The sequence below is a fragment of the Hetaerina americana genome, unplaced genomic scaffold (assembly GCF_022747635.1).
Source record: "Hetaerina americana unplaced genomic scaffold, ioHetAmer1.1.p SCAF_5, whole genome shotgun sequence".
Classification (NCBI taxonomy): Eukaryota; Metazoa; Arthropoda; class Insecta; order Odonata; family Calopterygidae; genus Hetaerina; species Hetaerina americana.
Window position 1 is genome coordinate 25635407 of NW_027287095.1, and position 16415 is coordinate 25651821.

The following is a 16415-nucleotide window of genomic DNA, read 5'->3' on the forward strand; positions in this document are numbered from 1 at the left end:
CGTATCTTCCTCGTGCCTCTTCCCTTCCCCCTCTCCCTTTCAATTCGTTTTTTTTTACAAATGAGTGAAGAGATTGTTATCTAAAGGGAAAGATCGATGAGAGTGCGATACATGCTACGACCATCTGTTTTTTTCCTCCGCCCCTTCGTCGCCTGGGGTTCAACACGCTCCTTCGCTCCCCTATTCCTCGCCCCACCGATGGCTTAATTCGCATACAGGTTTCGAACGGCGGTCGTTTTCTTTATCACTCTGTGTTAGGGGTGGGGAGGGAGGGGGAAGGACAGAGTGGCGTGGGGATAGATTTGCTGATACATCTCTGGCACTCTCTCGCGACTGCACCCTCCCTTTACGTACCTCTCCCCCCTCTCCCCTCCCAAATCCCCTTCACCGATATACCCCGTTGCATTGCAGTTATTGTTGTCTCGTAGCCGTCATCTGCCGGTCGTCGCGCGAATTCGCCGTAATGACGGGAGGAGAGAGGGAGAATGAAGGGTCGTTGAAGTGCGGTAGAGGGGAATGGGGGGCGGGAAGGGGGGAGGAGGATCGGGAATACGGGAGTCGTTGGGAGGTTGGTGGGGCGGTGATGTGAGGCGGGGAGAATATGAGGAAGAGCTCGGGGCGAATTGTGTCGGCAGCTTCCCCGTGTTGGTGAGCGGAGGGATAATCGCGACCCGGAATGGGGAGGGAGGGGGTGGAAAAGGTTCGGGTGCAGTAGGAAGGTTGAAGGGACCCGGTGCACATGCGTCCGCGTTTGTATGTTCATGTGTGCGTGTGTGTGCGAGGTTGGCTTATAGTCGTGCTTCCGGCCAATAGAAGCGCATAAATAGGCGCCAGTCGGTTAAGTTCGCGACATTCCACGCTCAGTCCAACCCCCCTCCCCCACAATCCCCCATTCCCCTCCACCGCAGCCCTCCATCACGGGCTCTAATATTTTCTTCGTTCCGCCCTCCGGTCGTCCTTTCTCTGCCACCCTCTCGCCCTTTCAGGCCTTCCTGGGGTGGGTGTGTGCGTGGAGGAAAGGGTTGGATGCCCCCCCCCTTCGGTGCCCATCCTCCACCCCCACAAACGGGCAGGCCCTTGGTGCGGGCTACTCGACATCCTTTCTGGGGTCTCTCGGAGAGGTCCGCAATATTTCTTCCGACTCCGGACGCGTCCTCCTCCTCCACCTCTCTCCCTCTCTCCTCGTCCTCCGAAGGCTCGCGTGGAATTCGCATCAATTGGCCTGGATGGGGGATATATATTCTGGAGGAGGTTATTTTTAAGTCAGGCGGCGTCCCCTCCCTTCCTCCACCACTTCTCCTCCCCTCCCACTCCACCGAACCAGGCCGATCGTGCACACTCTTCCCGTTGACACCTCGAAATTTTCTTCAAAGGAGCCTACCTCCCACTCTGTCGTGCGTGGGCGATGGGCCATCAATCCCATTTCTTCACTTTTCTCTCTTCCACCTGTGAGTGTTAATAATCATTATTAATGCCTTAATTAGCCTCTCTGCTACATATGAATTAAATTTTGAAATGGCTGAAGCGTAGAGAGTGGGTAGGAATTGAAGACAGATACGGTTTTTGAGCGAGACATTCCGGCATGGAGATCTGCCAGATAGCAGATACCGGAAGGCCCTGGGCTACCTTCGAATCTCACCAATTATTCTTTTGTCTTGTCGATTTTCAGCACCTAGAGTGTGTTTGGTATCGTGAACCATGGAGATACCATTCTCTTTTATTGTATATTATTCACCAGGAAAATAATCAGATTTTTTAAGCTTGTAGTTTTGGTAACTTTTTCTTTGTTTCCGTAACACATCAACACTAGCGGTGGTGAATACCTGTTCCTTTCGTTAGCAATTAAGTTGTTTGAGAAATGATTCCTCCGTTTTCGTCGACTCCACTAGTTCTTAAGCTACAGTAGTGTATTCATTGGACTTTTTGTAGAGCAAGTCTTAGCTATTACAAATCTTACTTTAACAAATCTAAAATTTTGTCCTTATTTGTGTGTGAATGTGTCACTCAATGTATGTCTCAGGTTCGAGTCGGCAAAAAATAAAGAATATATATTTTCCGTAAAATTTCACGCATTAGTTTCGACTGCATTGACGCTGCATCTCCTCCCACATGGTGACTCTGGTTTATGTAGTCAACGATTTCCCCCACCCCCGGCCACACCCCCTCATCACCTATCCCGCTCCATCAATGATGCGAAATATGTAAATGGGTCTCCATGCAGCCCGCAATTGACCGCGCAATGCACCCGAAATACTAATGCCTCTCCGAGGCGAGTTACCCATCTCTCTCCCTCTCTCTCCATCCGTCTCCGCAGGCGGCGTGGAAATCCGCAGTCGGGAGAACGAAAGCCATCACGGCCACCGGTTCAGCCGAGCCCACTCACGTCTTCCGAGGGGGATACCTCCCACCCATTCCATCTCCCTCCCCCCCTCTCTCTCTCCCACCAAACCATTCAACAGGCCCACCCACGCGATATTTTCCCTCGCCAGAGGGGCCAACGGATGCTCTGCTCCAGTCGACGTCGGGTCTCGAACCACGTCCACATAACCGGGTGTCGCCAAACGCGAAGACGTTCTTTCTATCCTCATCGGGCGGGACTGAGGGGGAGGGAAATGAGAGGGGGTCCATTGTCAAATTTTAGGAGGGTGGGGGAGACGGGGTGGATCGGGAAGGAGGTGCGGGGGGGGGGGTGCCGATGGCGGGGGAGGCAGAGGGGTCGGTGGGAGGTCCCCGGTCGGCCAACACAATGGAAGATGGCCCCGAATGCATCGCGAACAGAGCGTGTCCACGGGCGCATGCATATTGGGCGGCGATATTCGACGGCGGCCGCGCATGGGGTCCGTGTGGGTGGGGACGGTTGTCACTGGGAGGGGAAGGAGTTACGAAGGGGACTGAGTGAAAGGTAGGGGGTTGGGGGAGTGGGAGTAACGAGCAGGGTGGGAGGGAAGGTCAGGGGGATGGGGGCACGGAAGGAAGGAAGGAAGTCCCGAATGCATCGCGGGTGGCCCGGAGTGCGTTCATATGGCCCGGGAGCGCTCCTCGTGAGTGGGGAAGGGTCGTGGACCGGTGGGGGGATTCGAAACCTGTGCCATTGCCGTAGGGTGCCAATTTCGACCGATGATCGCCGCGTGCACAACTCTCCCACCCCCTTGTCCCCCCACGAACGCACACGCTTTCTCCCGTCCCTCCCCACCCATATTTGCACCCTCCCCCCCCCTCTCTCTCTCTCTCCATCCCTTTATATTGGCCTGCATGCAGTCGCGTCTCTCCCTCCCTCTCCCCCTCGCTCTATCATTCTCCCAGCCCGTGCGCCATATAAGCCATTGTGCGCTCCATGCTGCCTCCGCACCCGCCCTCCCCACCCCTCGGTTGCGCTACGAGCCGAGGGAGGGGTGCAAATATGGAGGGGGGAGGGGATGGTACGGGGGAAGAGGGTCTATGCGCGCCCAGTTTGGTGTCGGTGATTTCATGCAGGGTGTGGCTCAACTCGAGTGGAATTAATTCGCACGAAATGATGTTTCCGAAACACCCAGTGCGCTCTCTCTGTCTCTCGCTCCCTCTCAATGGGCGCTCTCGCGTTCGGTCCGACGTCCGTAGTCGGTCAATTCCCATTGGGGAGGGGCGTGGGGGGGTTTTGGAGAAGGGTGGATATGGATCGGGCTACCCCTTTCAAACCGCTGCTCGTCATCGTGGATGGGGAGAGGAGATCGGAGCGGGCAGCGAAAATAAAACTGATGCAGAATGTCGCGCGAAAAACAAAAGCGCCGCCGCGCTCCGTGCGTAAGTTTACTGCTCGTCAGATGAAAGTGAACAGCTTGCATTTTCTCGTCGTCCGTCCGTCCATGCGGGCGGGCGACCGTTAAACGCGGAATTCTGTGCGGCAAGCGGCGACTGCAGAAATTTAATGTGATTTGGGCATGTGCTTGTTTTGAATATTTTTGGGAATTGACGGAACTGCAATTATTCATCGGCGAAACGGAGCCAAATCGAGATGCGTGTACGTGTTAGTGTATGTGTGTGTGTCTGTGTGTGAGTGCAGGCATTTCTCGTCCATAGTATGTCATTCTTTCGAACGTGATAAATTATCAGATGGTATATTATTTTTACACGCTAATGGCCCGTTTGAAGTTGCTGCGTTGAGGGTGATATAGAAACAAGTCTCCGCCTACTTAGTTTTTACGAATGTAAATCACAATGAGGGAAGGAAATATAAAAATAAAACTTCAAGACTGTAATCGCAGATATAATCAGATGCTATCATAAATACAATTAACCGCCATCAAAGCTCAACAAGGGTTTTCCTATGTCGATCAGATCGATTTGAACATGATGAGATAATTGGATGATGTTGACCACTAATTATAAGTGATAACTGTGGAGCATGAGGCGAAAATTCGAGTGACGGATGAAATTAATTTTTTCAAACGTCCGCTGTTTTCTCATCCCCACATCTTACATATATAGAATATAAAATCGTGAGCCATGAACTTATTTCGCAAGCCCATTCAAAGTTTAATTTTGTGTATTCCATTGAAATAGTGTTTCGAAACGCATCCCCAAAGGACTGACTGATTCCGAGTTTTGATTTTTAAAACCCATCATCGTCACATTTCCCAACCCGCACTGATGCGTACATCCGCGTGTTCCTTTTACGTCACTTTCCCTGATTTATGCTCGTGAAAAGAAGTAATAAGCGATCCCGCGCGGCTGGCCTTTTTGACTTTCTCCCTACAAGTCTCGTAAACTCATTCGCCGAGGCAAATGGCGATCCTCGTCCAAGATATGGAAATCTATTCGCCTTATCTCAGGGGCATGCAAGCGAGAGATTCATCCAAGGTTTTTGAGGAGCGGTTCAAATGCTGTGACCTCTTTCATTATTACTTAGCGAGCTCTTTTCTTTCTCCCTCCCCATGCATTACGTGTTACTGAGAAGATAAGACGCCTTACGTCTCCATATGTAATTGGCTGCTTTGGCAAAAATTATTGTTATTCTACGCTAGACGTTTTCGACGGCGACAATAGCCAAAAAGAAAGAGACGTGGCATTTTAAGTGTCAGCGCTCCAATCTCTCCGTGACGAAAAAATTCATCGAAGATATAACATAAATTATCGGCTTCCGCTCAGCATTAAGTGTTGGAAGATTAGGACGTTTCGACGCTTTCAAAGCGTGAATTCTTCCTTTCGTGCGCCTCGGAAGGATTTATTTCCTCGCAAAGGCACCCGAGAGACATCCGTTTCGGAGCACGGTAGTGGAGTACTTGGGGTTTATGAAAGCCTCTCGAAGTAAGTTTGTAGGGAACGAATTGTTATGGATATACCCCCGCCGCTTTTGCTTATCGCAAAGGAGCGACGCCGCTACCTGCGCAGCGTGGTGGTGCATTGCATGAATTGATTACTTCCGTATCTTTCGGCAGAGGCATCATCAATATGCCCGGAATTTCGATGTAAAATGGAAATAAATGAAAGGCAAGTGCATGGTGCACTAAAAAGAAGATCTCTCCCTCTTTTTTCATCCTTCTCGTCACTTGCCCTTCCCATGACAAAGGATGAGTACCTCCCTCTTCGCCGCGAGCAAAGGAGTGCTCGACGCTCCCGAACTTGAGCCGAAGACTAAAGAAATTAATTCGCGTGGATGGATGCTGGGAAAGTGGCGTGGATGGATGCTGGGAAAGTGGCGTGGATGAGCGCTAAGACGGGAGAATATATTGCTTTGAAGGTAGGGGAGGAGGGGAGTTGGAATGAAAACGTATATACGACGGCGTCAATTATCCCCGTATGGGCATCGGCCGTGCGAACAATAAACCTGTGGTGTAGCGATGTGCACCTCGGCGACAAGTGCTCACGGAAGGAGGTGCTACAAGGTGCTTGTATGCCGGGAGAGTGGGGATGGCGGTCGGAATCAGCGGTAACAACGAGGGCACGGTGAGAGTCACAATCGCTGGCTGCTCGTCGTTATCGGGGCCGGTTGGTCGTCATCGGGAGGAGGGAGGGGGACTTCGGGTGGAGAGGAAGGCGGCCCTAGTGGAGCGAGACACGGAAATTGAAAAGACATTCGGGGTGAAAGCCTGATGCGGGGGTTTGTGTAGAGTTCACGCGGATTGATTGTTGCATTCGCTACACATAACATCGCTCCCCCGCGCCCATCTCCAAATACGGCGATAGCGCCCACCACAAAGATAGCTCACGCAAATGTTTCCCAAATTATTTTGGACGTGACTCTAAGCTAAAGTCTCTGCCCGATATTGTGATCGGTTGATGAAGTTACTGTGACCACAGAGGCGGGTCCGCTAGCCTCGGGAGCATTCCTGTGACCTCGTTTCGCTAATGGATCAAGTTTTGGGAGCCATCGATAAACATATTCATTCGACTCTATTTTATAAATACGTTAATGCACCTGATTGTGTAGTGCAAAATGTGTTTTTAACTCATCCTTCATGTTTAATCGCATATTATTTAAATTCGTGGCACCAAATGATTTCGTTCATTCTAGTTATATGCGGACGTTGGTCATGTTCAAGCCGAAGTTTCAAGCTTTATGTGTAGGGAGTTTGGTTTCTCGCTTGCTTGGTATCCAATACGCCACGTCCGTGGAACACTGGCTCGTCCCTGCCGCACCATTTCTTCTTCCGCGTCAATTAAGTTCGCCGCCAAGTGTTGCGGTGGCGTACTCGATCCGTTACCCAGTTTCACATCCCGGAGGACGATTTCATTAAGGACTCAATTCACCGAAAACTATAATATTAGCGCTGTTAAAAATAATACACAGACACCCACATGCAAGGGAAGGTACGATTTTCATTTGGAACCGAATTTCGCGGGACTCCCTTCGACGCTTATTTGATCCCATATAATTTCGCCTTAATGTCTTTGCAAATTTGTGGTTCCAGAAAATCAAAATCTACGGGTGCGGATGGATGCATTCAATTTTTCGCCCCGCCCTGCGTACAAACGCCAAACCTCTCTCTCTCTCTCTCTGTCTCCTTCCCCGCCTCCATATACCATTTCCAGTTTACTAGTCCGGCATAACGGCGGGGAGGATAGGGGAGGGGCGGGAAAGCGGCCGCAACGATTTGACGATTCCATTGTTTGAAAATCGCGTTGCAACCATGTCGGCGTGTGGGTGTGTGTTCGGAACGGGCGGAGTACGGCCAAGGCGTGAGGGAGGTAGGCAGAGTGGGGAGGGGGGGGAGTGGTTTAACCGGGGCCGATACTTCAATCGCTGCTGCATTTCGCTTTTCATTTATTTTTTTATTAACAACGGAAGCTGCGAAGCTTTCGGTTTGACTCTTGTCCACCGGATATCCGGTTAGAGGCGACCGCATATTCTCCCTCCCCTCCTTTTTCCATGTCCACCCACGCCACCCCTTCCACCTTCAAACCCCCCCTACCCTCCCCCACTCCGCAACGTCATCTCCCCGTGCGAGATCCAATGGGAAAGCCGTTACTCATTCATCAAAAACATTTCCAAACATTCATTCCGCCCTTTTAAGTGTGCTCAATAGGCTCGCGAAGGGAGGATGTGGGCGATTTCGGGATGGAGAGACACAAAAGGGTGGTTTTTTCGGGTGCTTCCCCCGGGAAAAAAAAGTACTCCCGTGTGGACAGTCAAAGCGCGGTGGAGTTTTCGTATCTTTTATTCACTTTTGTTTCTTTTTTTTATTTTTTTGCTTCATTCAGAAATTATCGAATGCTCGGGCTCCTGAATGCGCCGACGCCACCGTTCGGATCCGATGACCAATAATAATAAAATAAGAGTCGTGAAACCTTTGCCTGCTCGCTGGGTTATTTTATTTTTATCGAGTGAATAGAAATAATTTTGGGTCCCTCGTGGAGTATTCAATTTCACTCAATCATGCTCCCTATCGCTCTACCTGTTCGGTTAGAAAGGAGAGAGATTATCACGCATTCGGCTTTGTTTTTTTCCTCATTGTTCCGTGCTTTCGATTTCTATGACCGCCGACTGAATTCAGGTGAGACGCACTCGGGCATCGAGCCGTGAATCCACGTCATCCTGGATTGTGGTGGTGGATTTTGATCACGGTCGCGCTTAAGGGTTCCTCCGCCACACACACACACACCCCCCTCCCCCGAACATCCAGGCGTGATCTTAAAGGCAAAAATGGTTAATTTACTGCTCCACGGAAGGGATGGGCTAAAGGTGAAATGCCACGGAGACGGATGTCAACCGGAGGGCAGATCGAAAGGCAAGGATCAGGAATCACATTTTTCGTTTCGTCGCGGACTTTGATGAATCTTTCACCACCCTAACGCCTGCCTTCCCTCCCTGCAAGTGCAGCGGTGGAGTTGACCTTGCGGCCGCGGAGTCATCCGTCCCTCTCGACCCGTGAAATGTGTTTGCAAATCTCCAGCTCTGCAAGCCTTTCTTCACCCACTGCTTCTTTATCCTCGACCTCCTCCCAAAATGATGGTCTCCATCCACCCTCCCACCTTTCTTCTTTCTTGTCGACTCGACTGTTACTAGCGACACCATATTTTTCACAACGGACGGGCTCATAGCATCATTTGGTAGCACAACTAGTATGGTGATTCTGTTTTTTTCGTAGTGCGACGACAAGAGTCGATATGCGGTTTGAGCTGTATCTTTCAAATCCCCCCCCCCTGCGATTTTCCCACCATCTCAGCGATTCTATGGATACGATTCCTACAGAAGAATGTAATTTTTCCTCCGACACCAAACAGTGAATGCAATTTTAAGATAAAATGTTCAAGACATATGTCTCCCCGGGAAGAAATGCCTTAAGAGACTCCTCAGCGCAAATAAATAAGACCACCAGACTGAGTAGATGCCTAAAAATCGATTTCAGCTAGGAGTGAGTTTCATCCGTCCCCCTTGCTTGGTAATGAACTTTGTTGTCTATTTCCAATGGTCGATACAGCCTTTCCTTACTGGAAAGAAGAAGAGAATCCTAAGAGATGAGTTTATTCGTATGATATGATCGTGGATATATGTGTCACACTTATTGTTGCTCATTAAACCATAGAGTCGGGGGAATGTTTTTTATTCCCCATTGTAAAACGTACATCTTTCATTATTCGCCGCTTTGGCATTTCTTTCGGGGGGTGTGAAACTCCAATTTGTTAGCACAACCATCAGAACTTTCAGGGCCCTAGTACTGCATCGCCATCGCCTACTCATACTCACATACTACCTTGAACAAAAAGTTCCCGGAATAACCACCGTGTGGCGCTCCCATCGTTCCGATTTGAGTTCTGTTTTTTTTGTTAAATTGGTACATCTGTTGTTGATATTCCCTTTAAATCTTAGTGTCATAACTTGACATTTGCAAAAGTTACGTAGCCAAGAGTACATCTATCTCTGTGTGTGTTGGCGATTTTTTACAATTGCAGAAATGGATTTAAATTTGCAACAACGAACTTGTATTAAATTTTGCGTAAAAAACGGATTTAGTGGCGCACGGACGTTGGAAATGTTGGAAAAGTGTTTCGGCAACGATTCTCTAAAAAAAACGGTCGTTTACCAGTGGCACGAGCGGTTCAGAAGTGGTCGTGAGTCAATCGAAGATGATGAACGCAGTGGCAGACCATCGACATCGAAAGTCGGTGAAAAAATTGATAAAGTAAAAGAAATGTTGGTCAATAACCGCAAATTAACCATCAGAGAAATAGCGGAGGACTTGAACATTGCCTATGGATCCGCCCAAGACATTGTGGTTAATGATTTGGGTTTCCGTCGTGTAGCAGCAAAGTTGGTTCCAAAAGACCTCAATTTCATGCAAAAAAGAGACCGTGTTGACGTCGCAAAAGACATGATTTGCGAGGCTGAATCCGATCCCACATTCATCAAAAGGATCATTACTGGAGACGAGACGTGGGTTTATGAGTACGACACGCAATCCAGACATCAGGCAAGTGAATGGCGTTCACCAAATGAGCCGAGACCAAAAAAACCACGTCGTTTTCAGTCAAAAAAGAAGGCGGTTTTCATGGATTACAACGGTGTAGTGCATCATGAATTTTTGCCAGAAGGCCAGACAGTAAACAAAGAGTATTATTTGGGCGTTATGAGACGTTTGCGTGAAGCAATTCGCCGAAAGAGACCAGAAATGTGGGCAGAAAACTCGTGGATTTTGCACCATGATAACGCACCGTCGCACAGTGCTATCATTATTCGTAATTTTTTGACGAAAAATGCAACAAATACCATCCAGCAGCCACCGAATTCACCTGATTTGGCTCCCTGTGACTTCTTTCTGTTCAATCGAGTTAAAAAACCATTACGGGGAACGCGTTTTAGCAGCCGAGAGGAAGTAATGGAAAAATCGCAGGAAGCACTGATGGACACCGAAAACCGACCGTAACTTTTGGAAATGTCAAGTTATGACACTAAGATTTAAAGGGAATATCAACAACAGATGTACCAATTTAACAAAAAAAACAGAACTCAAATCGGAACGATGGGAGCGCCACACGGTGGTTATTCCGGGAACTTTTTGATCAAGGTAGTATTCCTCCGAAGCAGACTTAATTTTAAAAGAATCAAGAATGTAGTGCGATTTTAGGCCGTCGATATAAAGCCTGTAGCTGTTTTACGGTCGTGATATTTGTGTGAGCTCACAGTTGCCAAGGAATTTTGGGATTCCTCGATGTGCATCGTTTGCTTGGCCCAAGGGAGTCCCAGGATACGCCTCCCTTGGCACCAGCCCTCGGCCCCCGCCCTCCCCTCCGTCCCCCTCATCCTCCCCGTCTATCAACCCCTTTCCCCTCCCCCAAAGCCATCATCACGATACAACCGAACACACGCTCGCTCAGACTAACCCTTATTAAAATTCCCTTTGAATGTAAACCCTAGGACGAAACCCATGCCATTCCCCCCTCCCCCCCACGCTACCCTCTCCTACCCGTGCCTTATCTTCTGGCTCCTTCTTAGCCTCCTCCTTCCGTCCATCCCGCTCCCTTCTCTGTCTCTCTCTTTCTCCCCCCCGTCTACCTTCCTCGCTCCCTATGCTTTCTCAAGGAGATCATCTCCTCCTCCCGAGTCTGCAGCGGAGCCATCTCTCGGAAGCCTTTCGTGTTATGCTCATCACCCCTTCCTTCCCCCCTTAAGCCTGCCGCTCCTTTGCCTCCCCCTCCCATTCTGTACCGACATTTGCATCTCGTCGCCACGCGGATCTTCCTCCTCTACCCCCAACCCCCTGGCCGTCCCTCTCTCGAGCACCCCATTCCTCCCCCCGTTCATCTCATCCCCTTTGGCCAACAGCAATCGGTATTTCTGAAACCCTTCGATGGATGGGATTCTATAAATGTCGGTGCCTCCTTCATGTTTGTACACTTAAGATTGGTTGTTTTCTCGCAGACTCCTCCAAGAATCCTATTGCTTTGTGGACAAGAACGCGTCTTTTAAACTCATTGGGGTTGTTTTTCATTTCTAGATGAAAACGTTCGTATTCCTAAGAATTTACTGCTTCCCCGTGCTCAGCTCTCACTGTAGCTGTATTACTGCTAGAAATTATTCATTACAACAAAGATTCATCTAGTTTATTTTTTAATCGATTAGTGTATATGATTTTAATACAGTTTTTCTCACCATTCCTCCCACACTAGCCATTAAGAAGATTATGGCCATGCCTCGTGTTCTGAGTTTTCAGGTAGAGCAAATTTCTAATCTTTCGTTAGCGGATCTAAAGACATACTTTCGAAGAATCTCCCTGCCTTTCCTTCTCATCTTGGATCGTAGATGGGCGTATCCTTTGGAGAAATCAAGGTAGAGACTCTTACATCGGTTGATAGGGCCTTCGTTATGAATGCTAAGGCGGAATCGGCGTGTATCGCGCATTTCATAATCTGGAAAAGGCAATACAGAGGGTGTAATGAATGTGGATATATCTGCTTCAACCATCTACCCTCATTTTTTCTTCCTCTTTTGCTTCCGAATCCAAACCTTCGCGTTATCATGTTTTAAAAATCCATTTGACTTGAACCGCCCACATTAACAATGTGAATATTTTCTGGATTTGTATTATTATAACAGAGTTGTTCCTGTGTTGCATACCATCCATAAAATTTGAATCGCTTGAAATGAAGTAATCCAGTGAGTTCGCTGATATTTTTTAGATACATTTACACCAGGATCTTGGTGGATAAATACGGATGAAATAAGTTTCAAATTTCATAGCGTGAGTAATGGGAGCAAATACTTGAACCAACTTCTTCCCGGTCACGGTGAATGAATTTTACGCATTGAAATTGTTGCATTGTAACTTTCTTGGATTTATCGGCTAGTGCGGATTTAAATTGGTTCTATTGGGTGGACGTTTATCGAACTGAATGGCTCACTGTGGTAACTGACGACAAAGTAATTGGTCGTCACTGCCTTGGGAGTAGAGAAGACTGGCGCGGTATCACCGCGGAACTCCAATCCAGTTGTCTCTCCCGCGGGCCCATCATTTCTTCTGCGGACGCGATTCAAATCCCCTCACCATCCTCACCTCTTAATTCCGCCCTTCGCTGACTTCTTCGCCCTCGCCTCCCACTATTCCGCCCACCCATCCGCCGAAATCGGCCCTCCCCGCACCGATTCATTTCAAACTTAACCCGAACATTCAGCTAAGAACTCTTTTGTCTGTTTTGCTCTTCTCGATTTTCCCAGCCATCACACTGCCCTCTCAGACGGGCGCCTTGCTCCCTCCCCTTCAATCTTCGCTTTCGCTTGCGGACTCGAGCGTAATACTCGTCTATTGAATGCTATCATTTTGCCCTCTTGTCATTCTTTCTTTTCATTGATCGGTATCCCTCTACCGCAGACCCTCGATCGCGATGGCTTTGTTGGGTATAGTTTGTGCCGGAGAGCATGCACGTATTTCGTTTCAATTTTATTTTCTATTATGATCTCTAGTCTTCCCAGTAAATTTTTATGTGATGTGTTAATATTACTCTCATTAAGGATTTTATTCACTTAAATGAGCTGAAGGATACTCAGGGATTCATTTCCAGAATCATCGTGTTTGGTTTTTTGCGGGTACCTTACTCGTAGAATAATAGAAGGATCAATCGAGATAATTTGAAGAACGTTTTCTTTCTAATGTGGCTCCAAGTTCGCTATTCCCATCACATTTATGTGTTTATTTCCCCATCATTACTGTACTGACAAGTTGTATTTTTTTTTAATATTTCATTTTCCCTCGTCATGAATGCCTCAACCCCCTCGAGTTTATCCTCGCCCATCATTGCCAGTCGAACGGTAAATTCATTAAAACGCTGCCTCGTCACTCATCTGCACGGTGTGGCTGCAATGTCTCACTCTGTCTCCGAACCCCCTTTCTCCACCTTCTCACCCCCCCCTCCTCTTTCCCCCGTCTCGCTCTCCTTTTCTTATTGCCCAGCTCTTCCTTTTACTGTTTAATTTTCCGCCCCTTGCCTTGGCACGGAATTCCCACTTTTAGGGTGCCCCTCCCTTACAACCCTCTCTCCTGAACGCTCATTCCCTCCCGTGTCTCCCTTGCAACTCCTTTCCCTCCCGCTTCAGCCTTTCACCTCCACCATTCCCGCGACTGCATATCCAGCGAGCGCCCCCATGAGATGACGCGCCGTCATTTCCACGTCGTTGAGCGGGAGCCGCCGTGCGCTCGTAATCGCCGTTGTTATCCCTCACACCCCCCCCACCCCTTCTTAAAGCGTACTTGCATCTACAGATACATACACACACACACTCGTACTCACGAGCATATACACTTCTTTTGCCTCCCGCCGTTCAGGCGGTCCGTGCGTTTTATTTAAGTCGTTGCTTTCTGTGTGTTCGTGTGTATCTTTCAGGGTTCCAGGTTTTTGCACGCGAAAGACCCATTGTCGTCTTTTGCACGCACCCATTCCGGTGGCCTCTCGCCGATCCGAATCACCTTCCCCCCTTCTCTCTTCTTCGCATCCTCGGTCATTCGTCCTCTTGCATCTCTTTCCTCATCTCTCCATTCCCTTTTAATATCATCCTCCCTCCATCACTCCCCTCTTCATGCCGGAGCCATTCCGTATATCTGTCGTCACCTCTTCTTCGTTAGTCCTCGCAGGAAATTCTCGAATGGCAGTCGGACTCATTTTCGCCCTCGGGAACCTCCCCCGCCCCAACTCCCTTTAATTCCTCCTCATAACCCCGGAAACCCGTAATTTCTTCTTTCACAGAACATCTTCCCCTCTCACTCCCCCGCCACCGCCCCGTGGTTCGTCCCCCTAGTGTCTTCCCTTCGTCCCCCTTCCCTCTTTCTCGCGCCTTAGCACCACTCACTCCCGGTAGTACAGACGTCCTTAAAAGCTGCATCCGAAAGTTCGTTTCATCCCCTGGCCCCCTCATCCCTCCCCGTCTACTTTCACGGCCGCGGGGCGGGGAGTAGGGGTGTCTTCTTTCGGAATCGCCCCGCGATAACCCGGTCCTGTTTTTCTTTCCTTACCTTTCGCCAACCCATTACCCTCCTCCGTACCGTAGACCATCGGTTGAAGCATACAGAACTCCCGCAGTAACTCCAAACGATTCCGCATGCCGCATTCCTCCAGTCTCCCATCCATCCTCGAGTAGAATCCAATTGTTAATCACGTGGATGCGTCTATTCCCTCCCCCTCTTTCCTTCGCATCCTCTCCTCCCCTTGCCCCTCCTATCACCAAGCATACAGACCCACCTTCCCTCTTCCCTGAAGTGCAACTGGGATCTCCGAAACCGAAGAAATTGGCAGTTAACCAAGTTTCTGTTGACTTGAATTAGTTGGAAACCCATTAGTTCGATTTCGTTCTCACCCCCTTCATCTATTTTCCCCATCTTTCGACTCTTCGCCCTGTTGCTTTTTTTGTACACTCCGCGTTTGACGCACGATCAAACCATCTGTTCTTGGCTCTTCTCGTGTCACACCGCTCGCCATTTCGTGCATGAGGGGAGCCATTAATATGGAGGCATTGGGGTTTTTGAGGGGCGGCGTGGTTGGCTAATGAAAACACACGCAATGGACAGGCGGAGGGGAGTTGATGGAATCTTCCGAGGATTTTTTTTTAAGTTTCCTTGAAAATATGAAAAATGGATAAGAAAAATGTTTTCATCACGTCGCGGGTATCCAAACAATATGTTTATTCTTACGAGTGTGTTTCTCAACTAAAATAAGGGGAGATGTCTGTCGTAAAATATTTTCTGTTTTTGATACCTGATCGCATGTCTAATTTGCCTGAGTTCTCACTGTGCATATTATGTGATGTGTTTTTTTCCTTTTAATTTGTGATTTAAAGAAAAATATTGAATGCTGAATATATGCCGTATTTGCAGTGCTAAAAGCTGAAAGGCAAGGTGAATAAAGCGCAGCATTATACTCAACAATATATTTTGTGCCTCTCTTCTTAGTGTCATCCTTCCCCTGTTCACTTCCATCATTTTTATTAGCTCTCTGTTTCCTCTAGTAATTTAGCGTTAATTAAGTGATATGGTGGAGTAAGTAAGGTTTTTGACACAAATGAGTGCAGAGGGGGAAATAATGATAGGTGACACGATCCATTCTGTGAAACTTTGTTAGAAACTAACGTTATTCTACCGTGGATAATAACCGACTTCCTCTCTTCCCCCCTTCCCCCATTTTCAGCGCGCCACCCTTGCTGAGAAGGAGGTGAGCGCCTTGAAGGAGCAGCTGGCGGCCGCCAACCAAAGCCTGCAGATGGCGGAGAAAGCTCACATCCTACAGCAGCAGCAAATCCTCGGAGGGCAACACCAGAAGGGGTGTCCCGGTTCCGGGACGCCCACGGCCGCCGCCTCGGCTTCCTCCGGCGGATCGGCAACGTCTCCCACGCCCGGAGCCGCGCCTCCCTCCGGAGGGGCGCCCGGGGACGTGGAGCACGCCATGGGGCTCCTCTCCAGGTCGTCGCTGGAGGCGGAATTGGCCGCCAAGGAGAAGGAGGTAAGTGACATTGCACTTGTTGGGACAATCCATGTCAAACGCTGTCGCTGGGAAACTTACCAGTCATGACAGCCAGGTTGATATCTACAGCGCGAATATAGATTAGCAATAGGTGAATACCCAAAATGTATCTATGCAGTCATTTCCCAAGAAGATTAGAACGTATTTATGATAAATGGATGCGAACGACACGGAACTTCACGTTATTCATCAGGACTCGGCAAAGCTTGATTCAAAATTCCAATGGTTTCAACCATGCATGGATTTCTGATTTAAAAATACCGATGTCGTTGGAATGAAAAAAAAAGCACAATTCAATTATCCATCACTTTTACCAATTATTGGCGGGGAATTGATTTTGCAGTCGTTCGAGCGTTTCGCTGAACTTCAACCTAGGTATATGTGAAAGCTCCTGGGAACAATTATTCCCCTTATTTTATCTCCCGACTAGAGAACTTAGTATGAGATGATTTGAAAAAAAACTCTTGTTGGAATAGCTATCACCTTCAGTCATTGCC

At 48.7% G+C, this 16415-nt stretch overlaps 1 protein-coding gene across 1 annotated transcript in view; it reads left to right on the forward strand.

Annotated features, from left to right (window-relative positions):
* The window catches only part of LOC139693568 (homeobox protein cut-like), a 441104-nt gene that overhangs the window by 214703 nt on the left and 209986 nt on the right, over positions 1–16415 (forward strand). Inside the window, exon 2 of the mRNA XM_071591776.1 lies at positions 15586–15897. Within this exon, the coding sequence (XP_071447877.1) occupies positions 15586–15897 (312 nt within the window). The remainder of the gene's footprint in view (positions 1–15585; positions 15898–16415) is intronic.